Source organism: Cucumis sativus, chromosome 7 (assembly GCF_000004075.3).
Source record: "Cucumis sativus cultivar 9930 chromosome 7, Cucumber_9930_V3, whole genome shotgun sequence".
NCBI lineage: Eukaryota > Viridiplantae > Streptophyta > Magnoliopsida > Cucurbitales > Cucurbitaceae > Cucumis > Cucumis sativus.
Window position 1 is genome coordinate 9923241 of NC_026661.2, and position 19837 is coordinate 9943077.

The following is a 19837-nucleotide window of genomic DNA, read 5'->3' on the forward strand; positions in this document are numbered from 1 at the left end:
ACACTTTTGGCGCAAAAGAATTCTTGAGTTACCTAACTGTGACTTCTCATATCCCCAAGAAATCCCCTTCGACTTTATTCTTAGACTTGCTTTTACTTTACAACACTCTTACTTTGCAACTCACTTTTACTCTACAATAGGCTTTTTCTGCATAGAACTAAAGTTTGGTAAAATCCCTAAGCTTACTGTACATTGCTAAGTTGGGTTTTGGTTACCTAATAAATCTCACTTTGTGCCTTTTGGGGTGTCAACAAACTTGTGGACACCATAAACCAATCCTAAGCCCCAAGAGTAAAAATAAAGGTCACAACTAGTGCACATAGAATGCAAGTAAGGTGATAACTTAACAAATACAAGTTATTGTGACCTTTTAGGTAGAATAATATGATAATAAGCGATATAAATTAAGATAACGAGTGATTATTTAAATTTAAATAAAATAAAAGCATTTTGCAAGCAACAAAAGATGAAACTCCTATTTTCACAAGTTTTATTGTCTTAACGAAGAATAATGAAAAGAAGTGAAATTACTAGCTGAAGAAGTGCATTAGGCGACGTACACACGCGTCAAATAACTAGCTCACAAAGTGACACACCTGGTTAGTGAGAGTGACAGATAAAGAAGGAAAAGACATCCCAACATCGCATACGCAGTGATCAGAAATCAGAATAAGACAACGCATATTATGTCCCATCAACTCAAGGCCTATAAATTCAAGGTCACCTCCTTCATTCGTGTGTGTGAAAATTTGTGGAAACGAGTTCAACTTCATCCCTATAATTTATTTTCTTCTTTAGGTGAGAGCTTAGAGTGAGAGATGTAAATAACCTCAATTCTCATTTTCCCTTAGTGTAATAGGCAAAAATGGAGCAAGGGGACATAAGAGATTGTGTTCCAAGCCCCTTTCTTATTCTTTACATTTGTGATTTCTTTTGGTGTTGTATTTATAAGTTAACTCCATGGTCGAAGGGTCCTAAAGTTTTATTTATAAATGCAAGATATTTTCATTATCGTTCTCCCATCTCTTTATCTATCATATGCATGTGTTCTTTGAATTGAGATGATTGTAAAGTAAGTGTGATGCATAGAGCATATGGTTGTTTGTATCATCTAACTTGTTTAGTCAGAGTCATACTGAACACATTATACTATCTGAAATGAAGAATGAGAACACATTATACAATTTGAAATGAAGAATGAGATATTAGACGTTATTGCTTGAAAGACTAATAACTAAAGATCTCACTAAATAGACAGCAAAGGGATTGTATTAATACCATCATTTCATTCAATTTTTCTTTAACATATATGTCAGAAATGATACTTATGTGTTGCAACAACGCACTGAGAGGTCACGTGTCTTCAAATAAGAGAAATTATATATAATACACTCAATTAGATGAGAGATAGTACAAATGGTAATTTCAAGTATTTGAATCTCGAAAGGTGAGTAAATATGATGAAGACACCGAAAGGATGTTTGTCTTAATTATGAAATTAACATGTGTTGCCTGTTGCCTCAATGAACTACTTAGTTTTTTTACCATGGTGCAAATTGTAGAACATGCCTTCATTCATCTCGCCTAGATATAGGTTCAATCATATAACACTCCCTATAGCCACACCACCTCATCCACCTCACACTTAGCGTAAATAATAGGCATTAGTTAATACTTTGAATATTAAATACTGTATAGATACCGCATGAAACCAACTTATGGGTTTTAATAAAAAAAAGATTATATAAGTTCCTCGAGTTCAACCATGGCTTACCTAGAAAACCTCTATTTTTGCCTATACTTGAGCAAGAGAGAGGAAAACTTGTACTGCATTGATAAATTATTGGAATTAAGCAACGCATAGGTTAGAGTCTACCCTTTTTCGCTTGGAGCTTAGTCGCTTGGTTTAAGTTGCAAGCTTAGATCGATAACACCACATTCACGATATCACATGTACAATGATGCTTTTAAACAAACTAGAAGGCAAATAAAAATTTTAAAGAAGTATGTCTAATGCTCTGTTCAACAAAACAAACAAAGAAGCATACAAAAAACATTAATAGTTTGCTCTAGTCAAACAAGCATATAAAATATGTTCATATAAATAGGATGCATAAAAATAGGTGAACTAAAATGAAACTAGGAGAGACGAATTAAAGCTACCAAAGCAACACACACTCAACCCCTGACCTAAAATGAAGCATTGTCTCTAATGCATGCAATCAAGCAAAAACTGAAAACAAATACCAAGGAAAAAAAAATTGAACGTTAAAGAACATATGGGTAGGTTGCATCGATACATCTCCAAAAGTAAAAAGAAAGAAAGAACCAACCCTGCAAAAGGAAATTAAAATGGGACCAAATAGTCCAAGAAATTAACCTAGCCTAAACTAATCTACTTTGAACTAAACTAACATAAACTAAACCAAAATAAACCTAAAATACCAAAAAAAGCAAATCTAAACTACCTAGTGTACTAGTTAATCTAACTAAAGGCAAAACAAATGGGAGAGAGTATTCCTCCTCTGATTACGAGGAGCTAGAACTAACCTAGGGCATTTAAAAAGCCACATTATGCTTAAGCAATAAATCAAAGTAAAACTCGCTATAACACTTCCCTCTACTGAACCGCCTAGCCAACCTATGGGTTTCTATATTTCAAGCATTATCCTTCCTAAAGTGACTCTGAAGTTGTTAGACATCCTCTGCTAAATGCTATACAATTTGATCGAAAACAGCGACAACCGTTCTACTAAAGGGGCTCTCAGCATTTCCCTTTCCTCGTACAAGTGATGGTTGTTGGTTTGGATTTAATAACTTCGTGTGTGTATAGTGCAATCGCAATACGTCACTAAGTCAGGCCATCGAGCTTAATGCGCTCATCACAACTTTCTATATTGCTTGATCTTAATTTTGGGTGATGAGTTATAAATCATGATCATTGCATTTGAGGTTCTCTCATGTACTTCTTCATTGAATAGTTCTTAAATCCTCGTTGAACCCAAGTTTTTCTATTGCTCGCCCAAGTGCAAGCGAACAATAGGTTTACCTGGGTGATCTAGGGTCGAAAGGGAATTGGTATAAATGTTAGTTCTAAGTTTCACTTATCGTTTAGGCCTTATAGAAATTAATAAAAAGAATGTAATGCTAACTACGACTATTTATTTACAACTTGAGACTCATGCATAGAGAGTAAATTAAAGCTAGGTGGAAAATGGGTCGAACTCACTTGGATGAAGGAAATTATATGTACTATTAGATGCATAAGTGTTGCGATAGTCTTAACGCGCTATAACTACATAATCAGCACATGATTAAGGCGACCTTCTCTCGAAGTGTTTAAACGCCACACTTGTTCGCCTTTCGGGATACAAATGACTATGCTTACTTAAGCAGATTATACCTAGAGATTATGACTTGTAATACTTATAGGACTTCTTGTTTAATAACGACAACCTCTCGGTGTCTATTGTTCACACTTGTTCTCATTTCAGGATACAAATGTTGGAAGCTACCTCACTAATGTGAAGTTTGTCTCCAAACTCTCCCTTGCGCGCATTAGTTCTATCCCTGCTACTTACCATTTTGGACAGTTGGCGATTTACACTGACCAAGTGATGAACATAACTCAACTAATGCGATAAGGTTTATAAGTTGAACTCCTTATCAAGAACTTATCATAACTCTCCTCATTTAATAACACAAAGATTGATGAGAAGTTAAGAAATGGTGAATTGAAAAGGTATAAACATGCAATCTATGTATAAAGAATAAGTCTTCGGCCATTGTATAATATGAACAATACATACATTACAATGAAATAAAGAATGGATAGATAGAAGAATGGAAAACATTACTACAAGTTAAGAGTTCAACAAATGGTCTTTTCTTTTATCACGACTACACATTCTTCAGGTAGCTTGTTCCGACTCTCTCTTTATCTGTGATTTTTCCCATACCATTTTGAGTCTCTCTCTCCGGGTCTATTCGGGCCCCCACTCTTCTTTCTGTGCGGATAAAGTACTTGTATATAGAGATGTCCATGGGGCAGGCGAGGCTGGGGATTCCACTCTTTGTCCCCGTCCCCGCCGCCCTATCCCATTTTCCATCCCCACCAATTTCTCCACAGGGGTCGAGTTCCCCATTGGGAAAATATTTCTCGTTTTTTTAAATTTAATCTCATTTTTCAATCCACAACTTGAAATGTATATACATTTTCAATAGTATTTTATTTTCGATAGAATATTATCAATTTTCTTATTTAAAACCATTAAAATGTCAAATTCTAGCTCATTGTTTATAAAAATAAATATTCAACTATTAGAAGATAGATTTAGAAATCATCCATAAAATTCAAAAATCTATACAAAAAAAAAAAATCAAAGATCAATCTATAAGTATTCTAACAAAGCCTTCAATTTCATCTTAAGTCACGACAATATATTTTTTTATGAAAAATTTACCTATCAAAAGTCAAGGTACAACATATACATATACAAGTTTACAACATAAAAATTGGATTTAGAAAACAAAATAACGAAAATAAGGAAATGAAGAATATCAAAATAGGTTTTTTCTTTTTTTACTTTTTTACTATTTTACATATTATTAAATAAACAAATATTTATATTTAATTAATTATATTTTTAATCTGGGCGGGGTGAGGACAAGGCCGGGGTGGGGAATATATTCTCTGTCCCTGACCCCGTGTTGCCAACGGGGAAAATTTTTCCCCATTCCCCGTGTGTTCAGAGATTCCCTGTTCCGGGCCCTGCGAGTTAAATGGACATCTCTACTTGTATAGGTTGCTTTTTGACAGGAAAACTATGTTCCTCTGAGTGTGTCAACACTGTCATCTGCCTATGTGAAGTCACATAATTCATTCTTGACTTTTTGTGAGCTTTCCTCACGTGATGTTTAGGTTCATCGTCTGGGATTGTTAATTGTTAGGCACGATCCATGGCATTGTTTTTGCACGAGATGTCGTGTGCGAATTGCTCCTTTCTACTTTTTTCCACTTGTCCTGCATTTAAAAATAATAACAGCGTAAAACAGGAACAACATTTATGTAAGCCATATTTCTAAGTATTTATGCATTTACAACATAAATTATGCGTTCTAAGTATCCCTTAGGCGTTTTAACCACATTATTCTAACAAAAATGGCTATAATAATAGTCATTTCCACATGCTACCAAGTTCTTTCTACCTTGGCATGCCAACACAACTTCAGGAAAAGACACATGTGTCCTGGACCACTAAACAAGCATTGGCCATTGTTAGAGGAGTCCATTGATTACCCTACCAATGTCAATCGATTGAGTTGTGCAAAGAGCATAAAGTGAGCACAACATCCATTTTTTCTATAAACTTAGGGTACTTAAGTCATACTTTCATAACCATTTCATTTTTTTTAATTAAAATCAAACCTATAGACATTTTTTTCATCTCTATCTTTTTTCCTTTATTATGTATATTTTTTGACTGGTTTAAAAGTCAAGCCAAACTTGAAAAAAATATATTGTTTTTAGAATTTGGCTAAAAAATCAACCATTATATTTAAGAAGATACAAATTTTTTGTAAAACGTGGGAAAAATTATAATTAATTTTTTTAAAAAAACTATATAATTATTAAACGAGACCTTAAATGTTGTGATTTAGGTTGGTGGATAAAAGGACAGGTGAGCAACGATAAACTAAAGAAGTGAAGAAGTCAAAAGAGATGAAAGGAACGGACGTAGAAGGCAAAGGACTATACTGTGTACTTTTTTTAGTAGACCAATTTAGAATCATTTTACAAACCTAGTGTTGAGGCAAATATTGACTTAATTTTAGTTGTCTTATTTTCAATTCATATTATGCATATATTTATTATTTTAATATTTTATGCAGAATATGAATGTAGACTCCGATACAAACCCAACAACTCGAAAATCACCTAAATCGGAGTTCAAACAAATTAGTAAATCATGAAAAAGTCATGACACGTGTCAAGTCCCACATGTAATTAATTACCAACTTTAAAAGTTTTTTACCATTTTTTGGTTAATGAGAAGCGCGCCCGAGCCTAGAGATAATGAGTTCGAACCAACTGGACCATTATTTTCATTATTTTCTATATAAACCTCTCATAACCCTTAATTTCATCAATCAATTCACTATTTTTTTTTCTTCCAAATTAATCTCAAATTCTCCCAAATCTCTCTCAATTTCCATAATTATCTCCTCCTTCTGCCATTTGCCATTTTTTCATCCAATTAGTTTTCAGGTTTCTTCATTGATGAAGGGCTAATTACCCTGAGAAGTGGGCTTAGGGTTTAATCATTTTTTTTAATTTTTTTCTTGTAATTAGATACGATCAATTCTTGAATTTCTTGTAAGTTTTGATTGAATTCCTAATTTTTTTGGTATCAAAAATTAATTTCATCTCTCAATTATAATCATTCTTATCAATTTAATTCTTGATTTTGAATTTGATTCCATTTTTGTATGCAACATACTTTGAATATGAAAATTAATTCAACATTAATTATATTACCTTTTTCTACACAAAACTCATTTTAATTCTTGATTGTGTCATATCAAATCTTGTTCTTGGCAATTTCTTTCAATTTAATCGCATCAATTTTGTTGCGCACAATTGATTCTAATTAATTCTTTGATCGCAAATTTGTGAAGGAAACTTTAATCTTTTTTAAAGAACAAGATTAGGCTTTAGATATTATTGCGAGAATAAACACTAAGGGACCGTTTGAGGGAAAGCTTAAGTGAAAGGATTATAAGAGATTATTATAATCCTTGTTTGGGAGAATGATTATTTGGGAGAAGAATTATGACAAAAAAAATTGTATTTTATTTTCATTTGTGTAATTTTTATTTGCATGTTAACTCCAATATGATAAAGAATACATAACTACTTTTTTTTTCTGAAAATGAAATTATTGTTTTTTTTTTCACGAACCCAATACAAAATGAAAAATGTGCTAATATTTTTTGCATTTATATAAATTGTTGGTACCGTAAAACCTCTACAACAAAAAATTGTATTCAAATTCATTTTTTTTAGTTAGGTTGTACCATAATCCAAGCGTTTACAAAAAAAATTGTATTGATTTTTTTTTATTTTGTATAAATATTTTTTTTAGTTGTAACGTACACTTAATATACTATGAAAAGTAAAATATTTTCCCCATTTGTACCATAGTCTTTTCTTTCTTTTTTAATATTAAATCAAGTACACAAAATAAAGTGTATTAATTTTTTTTAGTTGTGTAAAATATGTTTATGAAATTTATATCGTAAATTCAATTCATACAGAGATTGTATTATTTAATTTTTCGTTTGTTTTCAATTTGTAGTTAAATTTGATCAGTAAATCCAATACATTAAAAATATGCTTTTTTTAAAAAAATTTATGGCAACTATTTGTTTTTTTCTACCGCAATCCCATATGAGAAAGAAATTGAATTACATTTTGTATTATTTTTTTCACTTATGTAAAATATGTTTCTTCAAATTGTACCGTAAATAGAATACAAAAAGAAATTTGCATTTTAAGTTTGTATCATCAATACTTAGAACAAAAAATTGTATTATGTTGTTTTTATTTTTTTTCATTTATTAATTTTTTTCTTCATGGAAACGATAAACAACATACGATATAAGATGACTAATTCATTTGGCACAAAGAGAATGAAGAAGAAGAGAGGGTGATTAATTTGTTTGGGAAAAAGAAGAAATAAAAGGATTAATTTGAAGAGAAGAATAAATGAACGAGGAAAGAAAATAAGGAGAAGAAAAATAAGGATTAAATTGGAAAATTAAAAAATTATATTGAGAAATGAAAGATTTAAGTGAGTAATAAATGAGGAAAGAGAATGAATAAGAGGGATTAATGATAGTATTTTCTCTTCCCTTAATCTCCGAGCCAAACAAGGAAAGGTAGTTCTTCCATTTCCTTACTTTTCCTTCCCCCAAACCGCTCCTAAATCCTTATGGAGATCACTCCCTTTCTTGAAATCTTGATCAAAATTCTTCCAAGATCAAGCAAGTTGACCTTGAAAAGACACTTGATCAATTTAATTAAGCAAAAATCATTTCATGATCATCTTTAATTCAACGATAAGAATTGATTAGTACCCATTCCCGCTCCCTCATTTTTTTCATTGGTTTCAATTTTTACTTACATTTTTTTGTGAATTGACTTTGCATATTAAACTGACTTTGATTATTCGTTCCACTTGATTTCTCCAAACTCTTTTCAATGCTTCTCTTTTTGCTACTAACATCATTTGTTTGAAGCTTTAATTCAAGAAACTTACTTAGACACCACTCTCTTGGGTTTCGTACTTCCACCATGGTAAGGACCCTTTCTTGTGAAACTTTACGTATTAAATCACCTTCGATTCTTAGTTCTACTTGATTTTTCAAACTCATTTCAATGCTTTTCTTTTTGTTACTAACGTCGTTTGTTTGAAGTGTGAAGCTTTTAATTTAAGATTGGGTTCCATACTTCCACCAAGGTAAGTACCCTTTTACAACAATCATTTTCAAACATAGTTGGACTTAATTGTAACGACTTACCTTTACATAATTCTTTTCATATAAAGAACTAAAATTTGAACAACCAAATAAAATCAAGTTCAAACTCACATTTTGCCCCATATATATTCAATCGATATTCAAATTCCACAAGAATTTAATTTAACCACAAATTTTAACTAGTATATAAAATAAAATGTTGAATAGCTACAAAATGTCAAGAGTAGCTGTGATTGGATCCAGATTGGCTTAAAGATTCGTCTCACTTTGAAAAACCATTTTCATTCGCAACTAATTAATAGTGATGGATGTCTTAATCTTTCAATAGAGACGATCTTGAATTTACTTCAGGGCTTAAATGGTTGGAATCTCAAATTTATGTAAATGCCAATAAAAATTTCGGTAAAATGTATATGTAGCTTATAGCTTACAAGATCTAAAAGACAGAATAATAATATTACAATCACACACCAGTTACTTTACATATGGTTACTATTTTAAAAATATTTCATCAGATTTTTACAATATAATGGAAGTGTCAATCAATATAAAATCCAAAACATGTGAAAATGTTTAAGAAATACGACATCCAATTCTTATGCAGCAAAGGAGAAAGAAAGATGATTTCATTACATCTATCATATTGCAAAAAGGGATAATAGCAGATCAGAAAGGGGAATAAAACTGGAAACAGAGGAAAAGAAATGGCAGTGAAAGATAATCCAAGTCTATACCTTAACTCTGATTCTTATTTGAAAATGTTTCTCCAAAGCATTCATACATGGAGGCTGCTTCACAATCAAGGGGGAAAGTAGATTCATATCTTCCCATTGATGTGAATGATTGGGCACCCATGTCAATGATGTCATGCCCTAAAATGGACACATTTGAAAGATATTTCTCCAAATCCTTGATGTGGGAACATACCAACAACATGAAATATAGTTATACAAATTATGAAAAGTTATTTATATTACAAGTTTTAAGTCCAAACCAAAACAGCCATCGTTGCTTGTAAAATTTGTTATGGTAAGCATACATAGGACTGGCAAAGCTTGAGTACCTGAGAAAAACAGAAGGCAAAACGGAAAAATCAGAAGCCAGGCCAAACAAATCATACCTCAGGTTAAATTACGGGAACTAAAAAGTCCTTAAACTGTTAATTGTATTTGGTAAGTTGTTTCAAATAGATCTCCCTATACAACATATTTTAAACGTCATGGGCGTACTAAACAAATTTGAAAGATTAGAGCTTCATGGATCAGCTTATTCGGACACAAATTTAAAAGTTGAGAAACTGTTAGCACATTTTTAAAGTTTAAAGACTTACTAGAGATTTATTTAAGTTTAAAGACTTATTAGAGATTTATTTATGGGACGACTAATTAGACATAAACTTGGATGAAAAATGTAAGTACAAGGACTTACAAATGTATATACAGCGGAATCATATAGAGGCAGACTGCAAGTCCTTTTGACTCCCACTTTTAGTCTCAACAAAGAAGTCCTGAAGAGGGATCATTGAAACCGAACTTGACTTCAGGCTCTTTATGGCTTCGGCAGTTGCCAACGCTCCAGCAACTGTCGTTATTATAGGTACTTTGTATGCAAGAGCCATCCTCCTCAGATGGCGTCCATCAATCTGATCAAGATCATCACCAGAACTAGTGATTATCATCAACTGAATCTGCCCATTAGCAAGTATGTCACCAGCATGAGGCCGCCCCTCGTGTAGCTTCAGAACTCGTTCAACAGGAAGGCCTTCCAGTTCAAGAACGTGGGCAGTTCCAGAAGTTGCAGTGATGCTGAATCCAAGCTCTAAAAATGCCTTGGCTATTTTGGAAAGATGGGGCTTTGTCAAGTCATTCAAACTTAGGAACAGAGTTCCAGAAAGTGGCAACTTATTCCCTGCAGCAATTTGAGCTTTTGCAAATGCAATAGGAAACTGAAAATCAAGACCCATGACCTCACCAGTGCTTCTCATCTCAGGCCCTAATAGCACATCGCTGCCTTGGAACTTCTCAAAAGGAAGGACAGCTTCCTTCACAGACACGTGTTTGGGGATGACCTCTTTGGTGAAGCCAAGCTCATATAGAGACTTCCCAGACATAACAAGCGAAGCATACTTAGCCAATGGATGCCCAATGGCTTTAGATACAAATGGTACCGTACGGGAAGCACGAGGATTGGCCTCAAGCAAGAAAACCTCCCCTGCCATAGTGATCGCATACTGACAGTTCATTAGCCCACAGACATTTAGTCTCTTTGCCAACTTTGTTGTCCAATTCCTGATAGTTTCGAGGCAAGATGAGGGAATTGTTTTCGTTGGGAGTGAACAAGCAGAGTCACCCGAATGAACACCAGCCAACTCAATATGCTCCATTATCCCACCAATTGTCACATTCCCATGTGAATCAGCTAACGCATCAACATCAATTTCAATAGCATCTGATAGATATTTGTCGACTAATACTGGACGTTCTGGATCCACTTCCACAGCATTTTCAAGATAAGTCACTAGTTTATCATCACTATACACAATTTCCATTGCCCGGCCACCTAGAACATAAGAAGGTCGGACAACAACTGGGTAACCTATATCCTTGGCAATGGAGAGTGCATCTGCTTCACTCTTGGCAATGCCCCCTCTTGGTTGTTCTATCTTCAACTCGTTAAGGATTGCATTGAACCTTTCTCTGTCTTCAGCTGCATCTATAGAATCTGGAGAAGTGCCCCATATGCGAACATGTCCATCACCACTGGCAGATATGAGCTTGGTTTCATCTAAATACCGCTGTATTGGGAGAGCCAATTTCAAAGGTGTTTGACCTCCAAATTGCACAATGATGCCGTCTGGACGTTCTAAATCGATAACATTAAAAACATCTTCAATCGTCAAGGGTTCAAAGTACAGGCGATCACTAGTATCATAATCTGTTGATACTGTTTCAGGATTTGAGTTCATCATGATTGTCTCATATCCAGCATCCTGAAAAAGCAAGAAGTTGTTACAAGCTAGGTTTTAAGAATCATTACCAATAGAAGACGATAAAAAGTATGACATGCAGCACAGTGCTTACAATATTAATCATAAAAACCTAATAAGATTGCATCAGATGGAATCAAGTCAATCTGTCACTCTGGATTACCAATGACCACTAAATATGGTTAACATGCGGGTATACTGAAAAATGTTGGAAGATAAGCTTCATAAGCTGTATCAGTTAATTCGTATGCACGTTTCAATTATTTAAAAGAACACAAACCTGTAGAGCAAACGAAGTATGACAGCAACAGTAGTCAAATTCAATACCCTGACCAATACGGTTTGGACCACCACCCAATATCAAGACCTTTTTCTTTTGAGTTGGGGCTGATTCACATTCAAAATCATAAGAAGAATACATATAAGGGGTATTTGCCTCAAATTCTGCAGCACATGTATCCACCCGCTTATAAGCTGGGAAGACACCCAAAGATATTCTCTTAGAGCGCACCTCATTCTCAGTTGATTTAGTGGCAAATGCTATCTGCTTATCACTAAAACCTCTCTTTTTCACTTCATAGAAATCCTCCTTTGTCAGATTCGATAAGTGTTGAGCCAAGAGGTATTGCTCGACATCCACCAACTCCTTTAACTGAGTAAGAAACCATTTGTCAATGTAACTCAGCTCGTGAATGTCATCCAGTTTCATCCCCTTCTTCATTGCAGCATATACAGCATGGATGCGATCTGGATTAGGAACTCGAAGGCTATACTTCAATTGTTCCCAATCCCAATCAAGTTGTTTAATGGGTTCACAACCCCATCCAGAGTAGCCACATTCCAATGATCTTACAGCTTTTTGAAACGATTCTTGGAAAGTGCGGCCAAGAGCCATAGCTTCACCAACTGATTTCATCTGAGTTGTCAATATTGGTTGAGAACCTGGGAACTTTTCGAAAGCAAATCTAGGAATCTGCAACAACAAAAAAATGCAGAAACAACATATTACAAGGAAGAAGAGAGACATAGAGGTATGTAGAAACCAGAGTCACCAGTATTGAAGATGAAAACATGTATAAAATATCAATTGTCATCAAGTCAGCTAACAAGAAGATATAGGAATGCTGTATTAATCATATACATATATTAATTTTTTTAGATACATATATCAAACTTTCTAAAAATGAATATGTTGAAAATCAAGGAAAAGACAAAAAGTTTGAAGGAAATTGGTTACCATAGACAATGAAGAATATTTATACTCAAAATCCCCTCTTAAAATACGCTCAATATTCTTAAAACCATACAAATTTAGATTTTGTACACACCAACTAACTAATTAGGACTTCGAATACACAAACTGTGTTTCTCTAAGTTAATTACATAAGGAAACAGCTCAACCTATTGCTTTCCAATCTAGGTAGAAGTATTGCTTCGACAAAGCTGAAGTTTAAAATGAATCACAATTCACCAGTCACAACCATGCTAAACTTACCAGTATCATGTCTTGAGTACATAGTTTAATCCATGGACCAATATCCCATTAATTCCAATTCCAAAACCACAGAAAAGATAGCAAACAAATTTCAAGTAAGAAGTAGGAATAAAAAAAACTTGCCTTTGTCACCACGTAATCAATTGAAGGCTCAAAACTAGCAGGCGTTTTCTTGGTTATGTCATTGGGAATCTGATCCAATGAATAACCAATAGACAACTTTGCTGCCATCTTTGCTATTGGAAAACCCGTAGCCTTGGAAGCCAAAGCAGAGGACCTTGAAACTCTCGGATTCATTTCGATCACCATCACCTCACCATCAGCTGGATTGACAGCAAATTGCACATTCGAACCACCACACTCAACACCAATTTCCCTAATAATAGCAATGGAGTAATCTCTCAGCCTCTGATATTCCTTGTCAGTTAAAGTTTGAGCAGGTGCCACTGTTATGGAATCCCCAGTATGAACTCCCATGGGATCAATATTCTCAATAGAGCAAATGATCACCACGTTATCGGCAAGATCCCTCATGACCTCAAGCTCATACTCCTTCCAACCCAGTAAAGATTTCTCCACCAGAACTTGGGACGTCAAACTCGCCGCTAAACCTGCCTTACAAATAGACTCAAATTCCTCCTTATTGTAGGCAATCCCACCTCCAGTTCCCCCCAACGTAAAAGCAGGTCTAATGATCAAAGGGAATTCTCCAATCTCACCAGCAATTTCAATACATTCCTCAAGCGTAGTCCCAATCCCTGAAGGTGGTGTCTTAATCCCAATATTCTTCATAGCCTGTTTAAACAACTCCCTATCTTCAGCTTTCTTTATTGCATCAAGCTTGGCTCCAATCAACTCAATCCCATATTTCTCCAGAGCACCACTTTCAGCTAAAGCAACCGCCAAATTTAACGCAGTCTGGCCACCCATAGTGGGCAAGAGAGCATCAGGGCGTTCCTTCTCAAGAACTTTCTCAACAAGCTCCGGTGTCATGGGAGTAACATAGGTTCTATCAGCCAATTCCGGGTCCGTCATGATCGTAGCCGGATTGGAATTAATCAATACAACTTCATAACCCTCTTCTTTCAAGGCCTTGCAAGCTTGAGTACCAGAATAATCAAACTCACAAGCCTGCCCAATCACAATGGGACCGGCACCAAGAATCATAATCTTCTTCAAATCAGTTCTCTTGCCAATTTTCCCAGCTTTAACCTCTTTGATCGGGTTCTCGTCATTTTTCAGACATCGAACCAAACCCTTTTGGGTGTAGAGCTTCCCAAACGGAGAAAGACGGTGGTGGCATGGGTGAATGTTGAGCGAAGATGATCCAAGTCTGGTAGTGTAAGAAAAAAAGTTGGCAAGGGTGGGATTGGAGAAAGAGGAAGCGGGAAAACGAGAAATGGAGGAGGATGGAGACAAAAAGGACTTGGCTGTGAGAGATTGAGAGGGAATCAAACAGTAACCCATCTCTCAGCCCCACTCCAAGAGCTGAGAACAGAAATGGCGAAGGCGTCAGAGAGCAAGAGAGGGGGGGGGGGGGGGGGGGGGGGAAGGAACGAGAAAAGGAGAAAGAAAGGGGAGAGAAGAATGAGTGAGTATGAGATTTATGTAAGGTGAAAATGGAAGTGATAATGAAAATGGAGTGAGTGCAACTCAGAGAGTGAGTTGGTGAGAAGAAGAAGAAGAAGAAGAAGAAATGACGCAGAGAGAGAGACAGAAGGGTTTGAATATTAGGGTTTCTATGGATAGGCCGCGTGTCATTTCTAATGGGCCCTTTCAGTTGGCCCACTGCCTTCTTTCCCTTTTTGTTTTTTTTTGTTTTTCTTAATTTTTTAATTTAAAAATATACGATTTTGAACTAATTTCCTATTTCAATTTGATTGGGTATCTCTTTTTAGTTTTTATAATAATTAGGACGGTATTTCACAAAGTTGGATGTGATCAGATTCATTGTGGATTAAAATTTGTGAGTTTGGAATGATTGGGAATCAAATACAAAACGGAAATGGAAATTCTAAATAGTAAAAAAAAAAAACAATGTAAGAAAGGATTGGATGGAAACTCATTCCCCTCAAATACGCCTAACCCTATTAACAGTTTTTAAATAATTGCAACCATCACTAATGGACTCTCTCCATCCTAAATTCTTGCAACTATTTTGGTCCCTACTTATATGGTTAATAATTATTTACATCTTACTTATATTTTTATTTTGAAATACTTCCATTCAAAATATTAGTATATATGTAACAATATTTTGAAATTACAAATATAATAGAATCTATCAAAGTCTATTAATTTTCAAAACAAGATAGTTATTTCGTAAAACCTAAAATTTTTATAAATTACACACTCAAACTAAAAGTGTTTTCTCGATAGGTTTTAGTTCTTACACTTCCTGTCTATGTCTCACTTCAAAATTATTGGTTTGTACATAAAAGAGCCTTAAAACAAGGTCCTTATTACATAATTTTTCATTTTTCTTTTTTTACAAAAGAGCTTATTAAGTTTCAATTTTTTTTATTAACATTAGTGGTTGACTCATTAATATATATATAAATAAATGTAAAACAAAGGAAAATTTAATGTTTGATTATCTCTCCCTTGTGCAGAATGTTAAGGTTTCTTGCCAATTAATGATGTTTTTTAAATTGATAAAACCTTTAAAAACCCTATTCTTTCTTCTTCGTCATCGCTCTTCCCCCATTCTTTCTTCCTCCTCCTCTCTCTCTGTCTTCTTCTCGATGGTGGTTGTAAACAGAACAGTGGAGCATAGGGTGAAGCTCCTAGCATCAAGCATGGAATGAAGTTTTCGAGGTCATTCTTTGATTGGTCATTCATTTGGTTTACAATATAGACTTTAGACGAGATGAAGATAGGAAGAAGAAGAAAAGAAGATGGACATAGAATTCTTAGACATATGGTTAGTTTTCAAAATTTGGTAACTTTTTTTGGAAATGAAAACTAAATCTCTCAATTTGAGATGAATAGTACAATCAAAAATTGAATTGAGTTTGGTCTATTTCATCCCTCTTATAAGTTAAGTTGATCATAATGTTTTAAAAAAATTTACATGGTATGGTTAAGTTGGCAAGATTTAATTTAAATTATATGCAGCGATTAGACATTTCTAAATAAAAACAACTTAAGTAATTTAATAACAATCTTTTGGAAAGAAATGCATTGTTTGTATAAAGTAAGTTGAACAACAATAAGAAAATAAAATTAATAAATATAGGTGATGACGAATATTCCATTTTTTTCTTTTTGTTTTCTCTCAACTGCTCAGATTTTATTATTATTATTATTATGTTTTTCTCAAAGAATTAAGGCTGCACCCAACAACTTTACGAAGGATTAATAAATGATTAGGGAATTATTGTAATTAAAATATCCACTAACATCAACTTTTTCTACACTTAGTTAACTCATAATTTAAAAGTAATTAAACAAGTTTTAATCATATTGAAATTAACGTTTGGATGGTGACATTCCTTCCCCCACAAAAGATTAATTATAATGTATTTGATTTAGGAGTTGAGTTCTATAGCCTAATAACAAAATCATGTTTGTTATTTAATATCAAAAGTTTGTCTATTTTTAAGTTAGAGATTTGTTAATTAATCATATCTTAAAATAAGGTTTTTAATCATACTTTTCACACAAAATTTCAAATTGTTGGTTGTATCAATTTAAATTATAAAATAATAATTATATTAATTAAAATTATGAATTGTTATTAACCAACCTTGAAAAATATTAATAAGAACTATTTTATAGTATATAAAAAAATCAAACAAACGTGTATATAATAATACTTTAAAAAAAAAAAAAGTTGTCAAATACATTTGACTTCTTATCTTAAGAAGTTCAATTTAGAAGTGGTTAAATAAAAATGGATTTTTAAAAATGTACAATCTTTTTAGTTGGCCAATAATTTAACTAGAATATTTTTTAGACTTAAAAATTAAAATGTTGGAAACAATGCATATTAGAAGATAAATAAAATTAAAATTTAATCTTGAGGAGATATTCCTTTTATTCCTCAAGTATAATTTGATAAAAAAAATATATAATTTTTCAATTGAATTTAAGATTAAAATATTAATTTTATTTCAATTAGAAGTGAGCATAATACGGTAAAAAGAGTAAATAAACTGCAAATCATATAAGGTGACAAAAATCTATGAAAATTATTTCGAAACCTAGCAGAATCAAATCATCAAATTATTAAACGGTAAATCAAATGAAATTAAATTTAATCAAATGTCTATTTAAAAAAAATATTCATCTAATTTTTTTAAAGTTTATTTTACAATTGACGAAAGTTATATAAGAAAATACTTCATAAAGACAAGTTTTAAAAATTCTCCACTTGATGTTCATACACTTGGAACACAATTTTATTCAACAATCGCTACCCTAAACTTGCATTTTAAATACAATTTCTTAAATTCAAACTCCCTAAACCTAAATCTAAACTCCAGATTTAACGTTATTTTAGAGTTATCATATATTAAAATTAAATTAACATGTAAGATATTATGTTAGGATATTAATAATATTCTTGAGTTTCGATTACGTGACATTTTTTCCACCAACTATTTAGTTATCGTGGAAGTTTTTTGAATTATAGTCCCTTTGTATAACAATAAAATGGATAGTTAGTTTTGGTAGAACTTTTCAAATTTATATTATAGTCTAATAATAAAATAACATGATACAATCAATGTCCACTTAAGATGATTCATCAAAATGGTCCAACAAAAGTTAGTGGAAGCGAAATTGAGAAATAGAAGACTCCATTCTAATTAATATTGATAATAAAGTATCTTTGGAAGTCATATTCACCAACAAAAAAGAAAAGAGAAAGAGAAAGAGAAAAAGAAGACTGTGATGTATCTAATACCCCCCTCCTTTTATTCTCATTTTCTTTAAGTAAACAAGGCCTACTCTAATGAATCATTCTCATTCCCTTTTGAATAAACAATCAAGTGTTGGTGCTGATCATGCAAGAGTCATGAAATAATCAACATATAGTCTGCTAATTAATCGAGGGTGTCGGAGGTTTGATCAACTTACTGTTAAGAGTGCGTGGAAAGATTTGTGTTTTGGGCATCCCAGAGTATCTTGATTGAGTTTTAACTGACTTGGGGAAATATTCCTCGCCTTTTCTTTTGTGCTTGGTTGGTTGTGCAGGATGGACTGAGGACAAGGTATTGGTTGTGTTAGAATGGTAGATGAAACTTGAGTGAGTATTATTATATTTGGGGAGTCTAAGCCTACGGATCATTTATTCTTTGAGTGTGCTTTTGGACGTCAGGTGTGAGATGCAATTATGAGTTCAACGGACTCTTCTAGTGGAAAGGGTTATTGGACGAGGTTGAGTTGCAATAGGCTTGTGTGGTTGGGTTTGGTAAGGGTATCAAACATAAGTATTGTGACATGCATTATGGTTTGATGCTATTTATTTTATGCGTGACATGAGCTTAATTGGTGATGGCATGGGATCAAGCTCATGATACTTCTATGATTGTGGTTACTCTTCTTGATATTGTTTGTGTTCATGCTACTTCTTAGCCTAGGAATATTTCTAGTCTGCCTTAGGGTTTGATTTTTGTTTTCCCTATGTTCTCTGTTAGTTTGTGTTTATTTTTTTCTTGGCTTGTTCTATGTGATGTATTGAGTTTGGGGTGTTCTGGTTGGGTGTTTTCTGTCATTGTGGTGTGTTTTATTTTGTGCCTTAGCCTCAGATTGTAAAGTCCTTTTGTTGTTTTGTTGTATAATATATATATGTGTGTCCTTTTTAAAAAGAAAATGAATATGGCTGGAAATTCATTCTCTTGGATCCTTTTTATGAACAAGGATGCTTTCTTTCTTTCTTTCTTTTGTATGAGACTTAGTTTTGCAAATAATATTTGGTACCTCCATCTTAAAAGAAAAACCCAACAAATTATTGAATAAATAATAGATCCATGTTTCTGTCTTGTACATGATTTGTTTTAATAGAGCTTTGGTAGGATAGGATGGACCACTTTCCCATTAACAAAATGAAAAGCATAGTGAACTTATTTAATAAGAATCTAATTGATACATAAATACAAAATGTTGTTATGTCACCCTATTGGATTTGAGAGCCTTAGTTTCTACCTCATGCATAATTGAATACACAACACAAGAGGTGAGAGATAAAAGATTATATCTTTTTACACATCATTTGTGCACCCTCCACGAGAACTATGATAGAATTTAAAATTTTGCTCAGCATTATTGTCATTTATATCTTTGGAGTTGTATTAATTTAAATCTCAAATTAATAGTTGTATCAAACTAAACCATAAACTTTTCTAGGATGTGAGATGCACGCTCGAGCTCTATGAAGCCTCCAAAAAAGGAAGGGTTTGCGGCGCTAAAAGATGAGGAGTTTTATCTCAATTTTTGTACATGAACTTAAATAATTTTATCAACATATTATGTTTTATTTATGTACACTTATGAAAGTTGATGAAATTGATACATTCATGAAAGCTCAAACTTTAAATTGATACACTTATAAAAGCTTAAGGTTTAAATTGATTTACATATAAAAAGTTTACGATTTAAAATGATACAACTATTAATTCGGAGTTTAAATTAACACAATCCTCAAAATTTAAAGTTTAAATTGATGTAATTATTTGTTTAAGGTTTAAATTGATACAACACTCAAAATTTGAAGTTTAAACTTGATATTTACTCTAATATTTTTTTAATTCAATTTTAGTTATGAAATATCAATTTGAAGTTTAAAACTTTGAAGCTTATATTTTAAATTT

At 33.0% G+C, this 19837-nt stretch overlaps 1 protein-coding gene and 1 long non-coding RNA gene across 2 annotated transcripts; one reads left to right on the plus strand and one right to left on the minus strand.

Annotated features, from left to right (window-relative positions):
- Positions 1-9246: 9246 nt before the first annotated feature.
- Positions 9247-14724, minus strand: LOC101218056 (carbamoyl-phosphate synthase large chain, chloroplastic). The gene is made up of 4 exons (XM_004139717.3): positions 13146-14724; positions 11808-12500; positions 9970-11530; positions 9247-9604 (listed from the first exon to the last, which is right to left on the minus strand). Exons 1-3 carry the CDS (start codon positions 14487-14489, stop codon positions 9989-9991), a joined length of 3579 nt encoding a protein of 1192 aa, XP_004139765.1. The 5' UTR covers positions 14490-14724; the 3' UTR covers positions 9247-9604; positions 9970-9988.
- A 3183-nt stretch (positions 14725-17907) lies between these two features.
- LOC116405034 lies at positions 17908-19580 on the plus strand. The gene is made up of 2 exons (XR_004218092.1): positions 17908-18438; positions 19374-19580. It is a non-coding gene; the product is annotated as an uncharacterized LOC116405034 (long non-coding RNA).
- Positions 19581-19837: the final 257 nt, after the last annotated feature.

Excerpts from the sequence above, each read along its gene's own strand:
- LOC101218056 (XM_004139717.3), bottom strand. The coding sequence starts at position 14,489 with ATGGGTTACTGTTTGATTCCCTCTCAATCTCTCACAGCCAAGTCCTTT. Across the intron at positions 12,501-13,145 it reads TTGATTACGTGGTGACAAAG|ATTCCTAGATTTGCTTTCGA; the intron begins GCAAGTTTTTTT and ends TTGTTGTTGCAG. Across the intron at positions 11,531-11,807 it reads ATACTTCGTTTGCTCTACAG|GATGCTGGATATGAGACAAT; the intron begins GTTTGTGTTCTT and ends TTGCTTTTTCAG.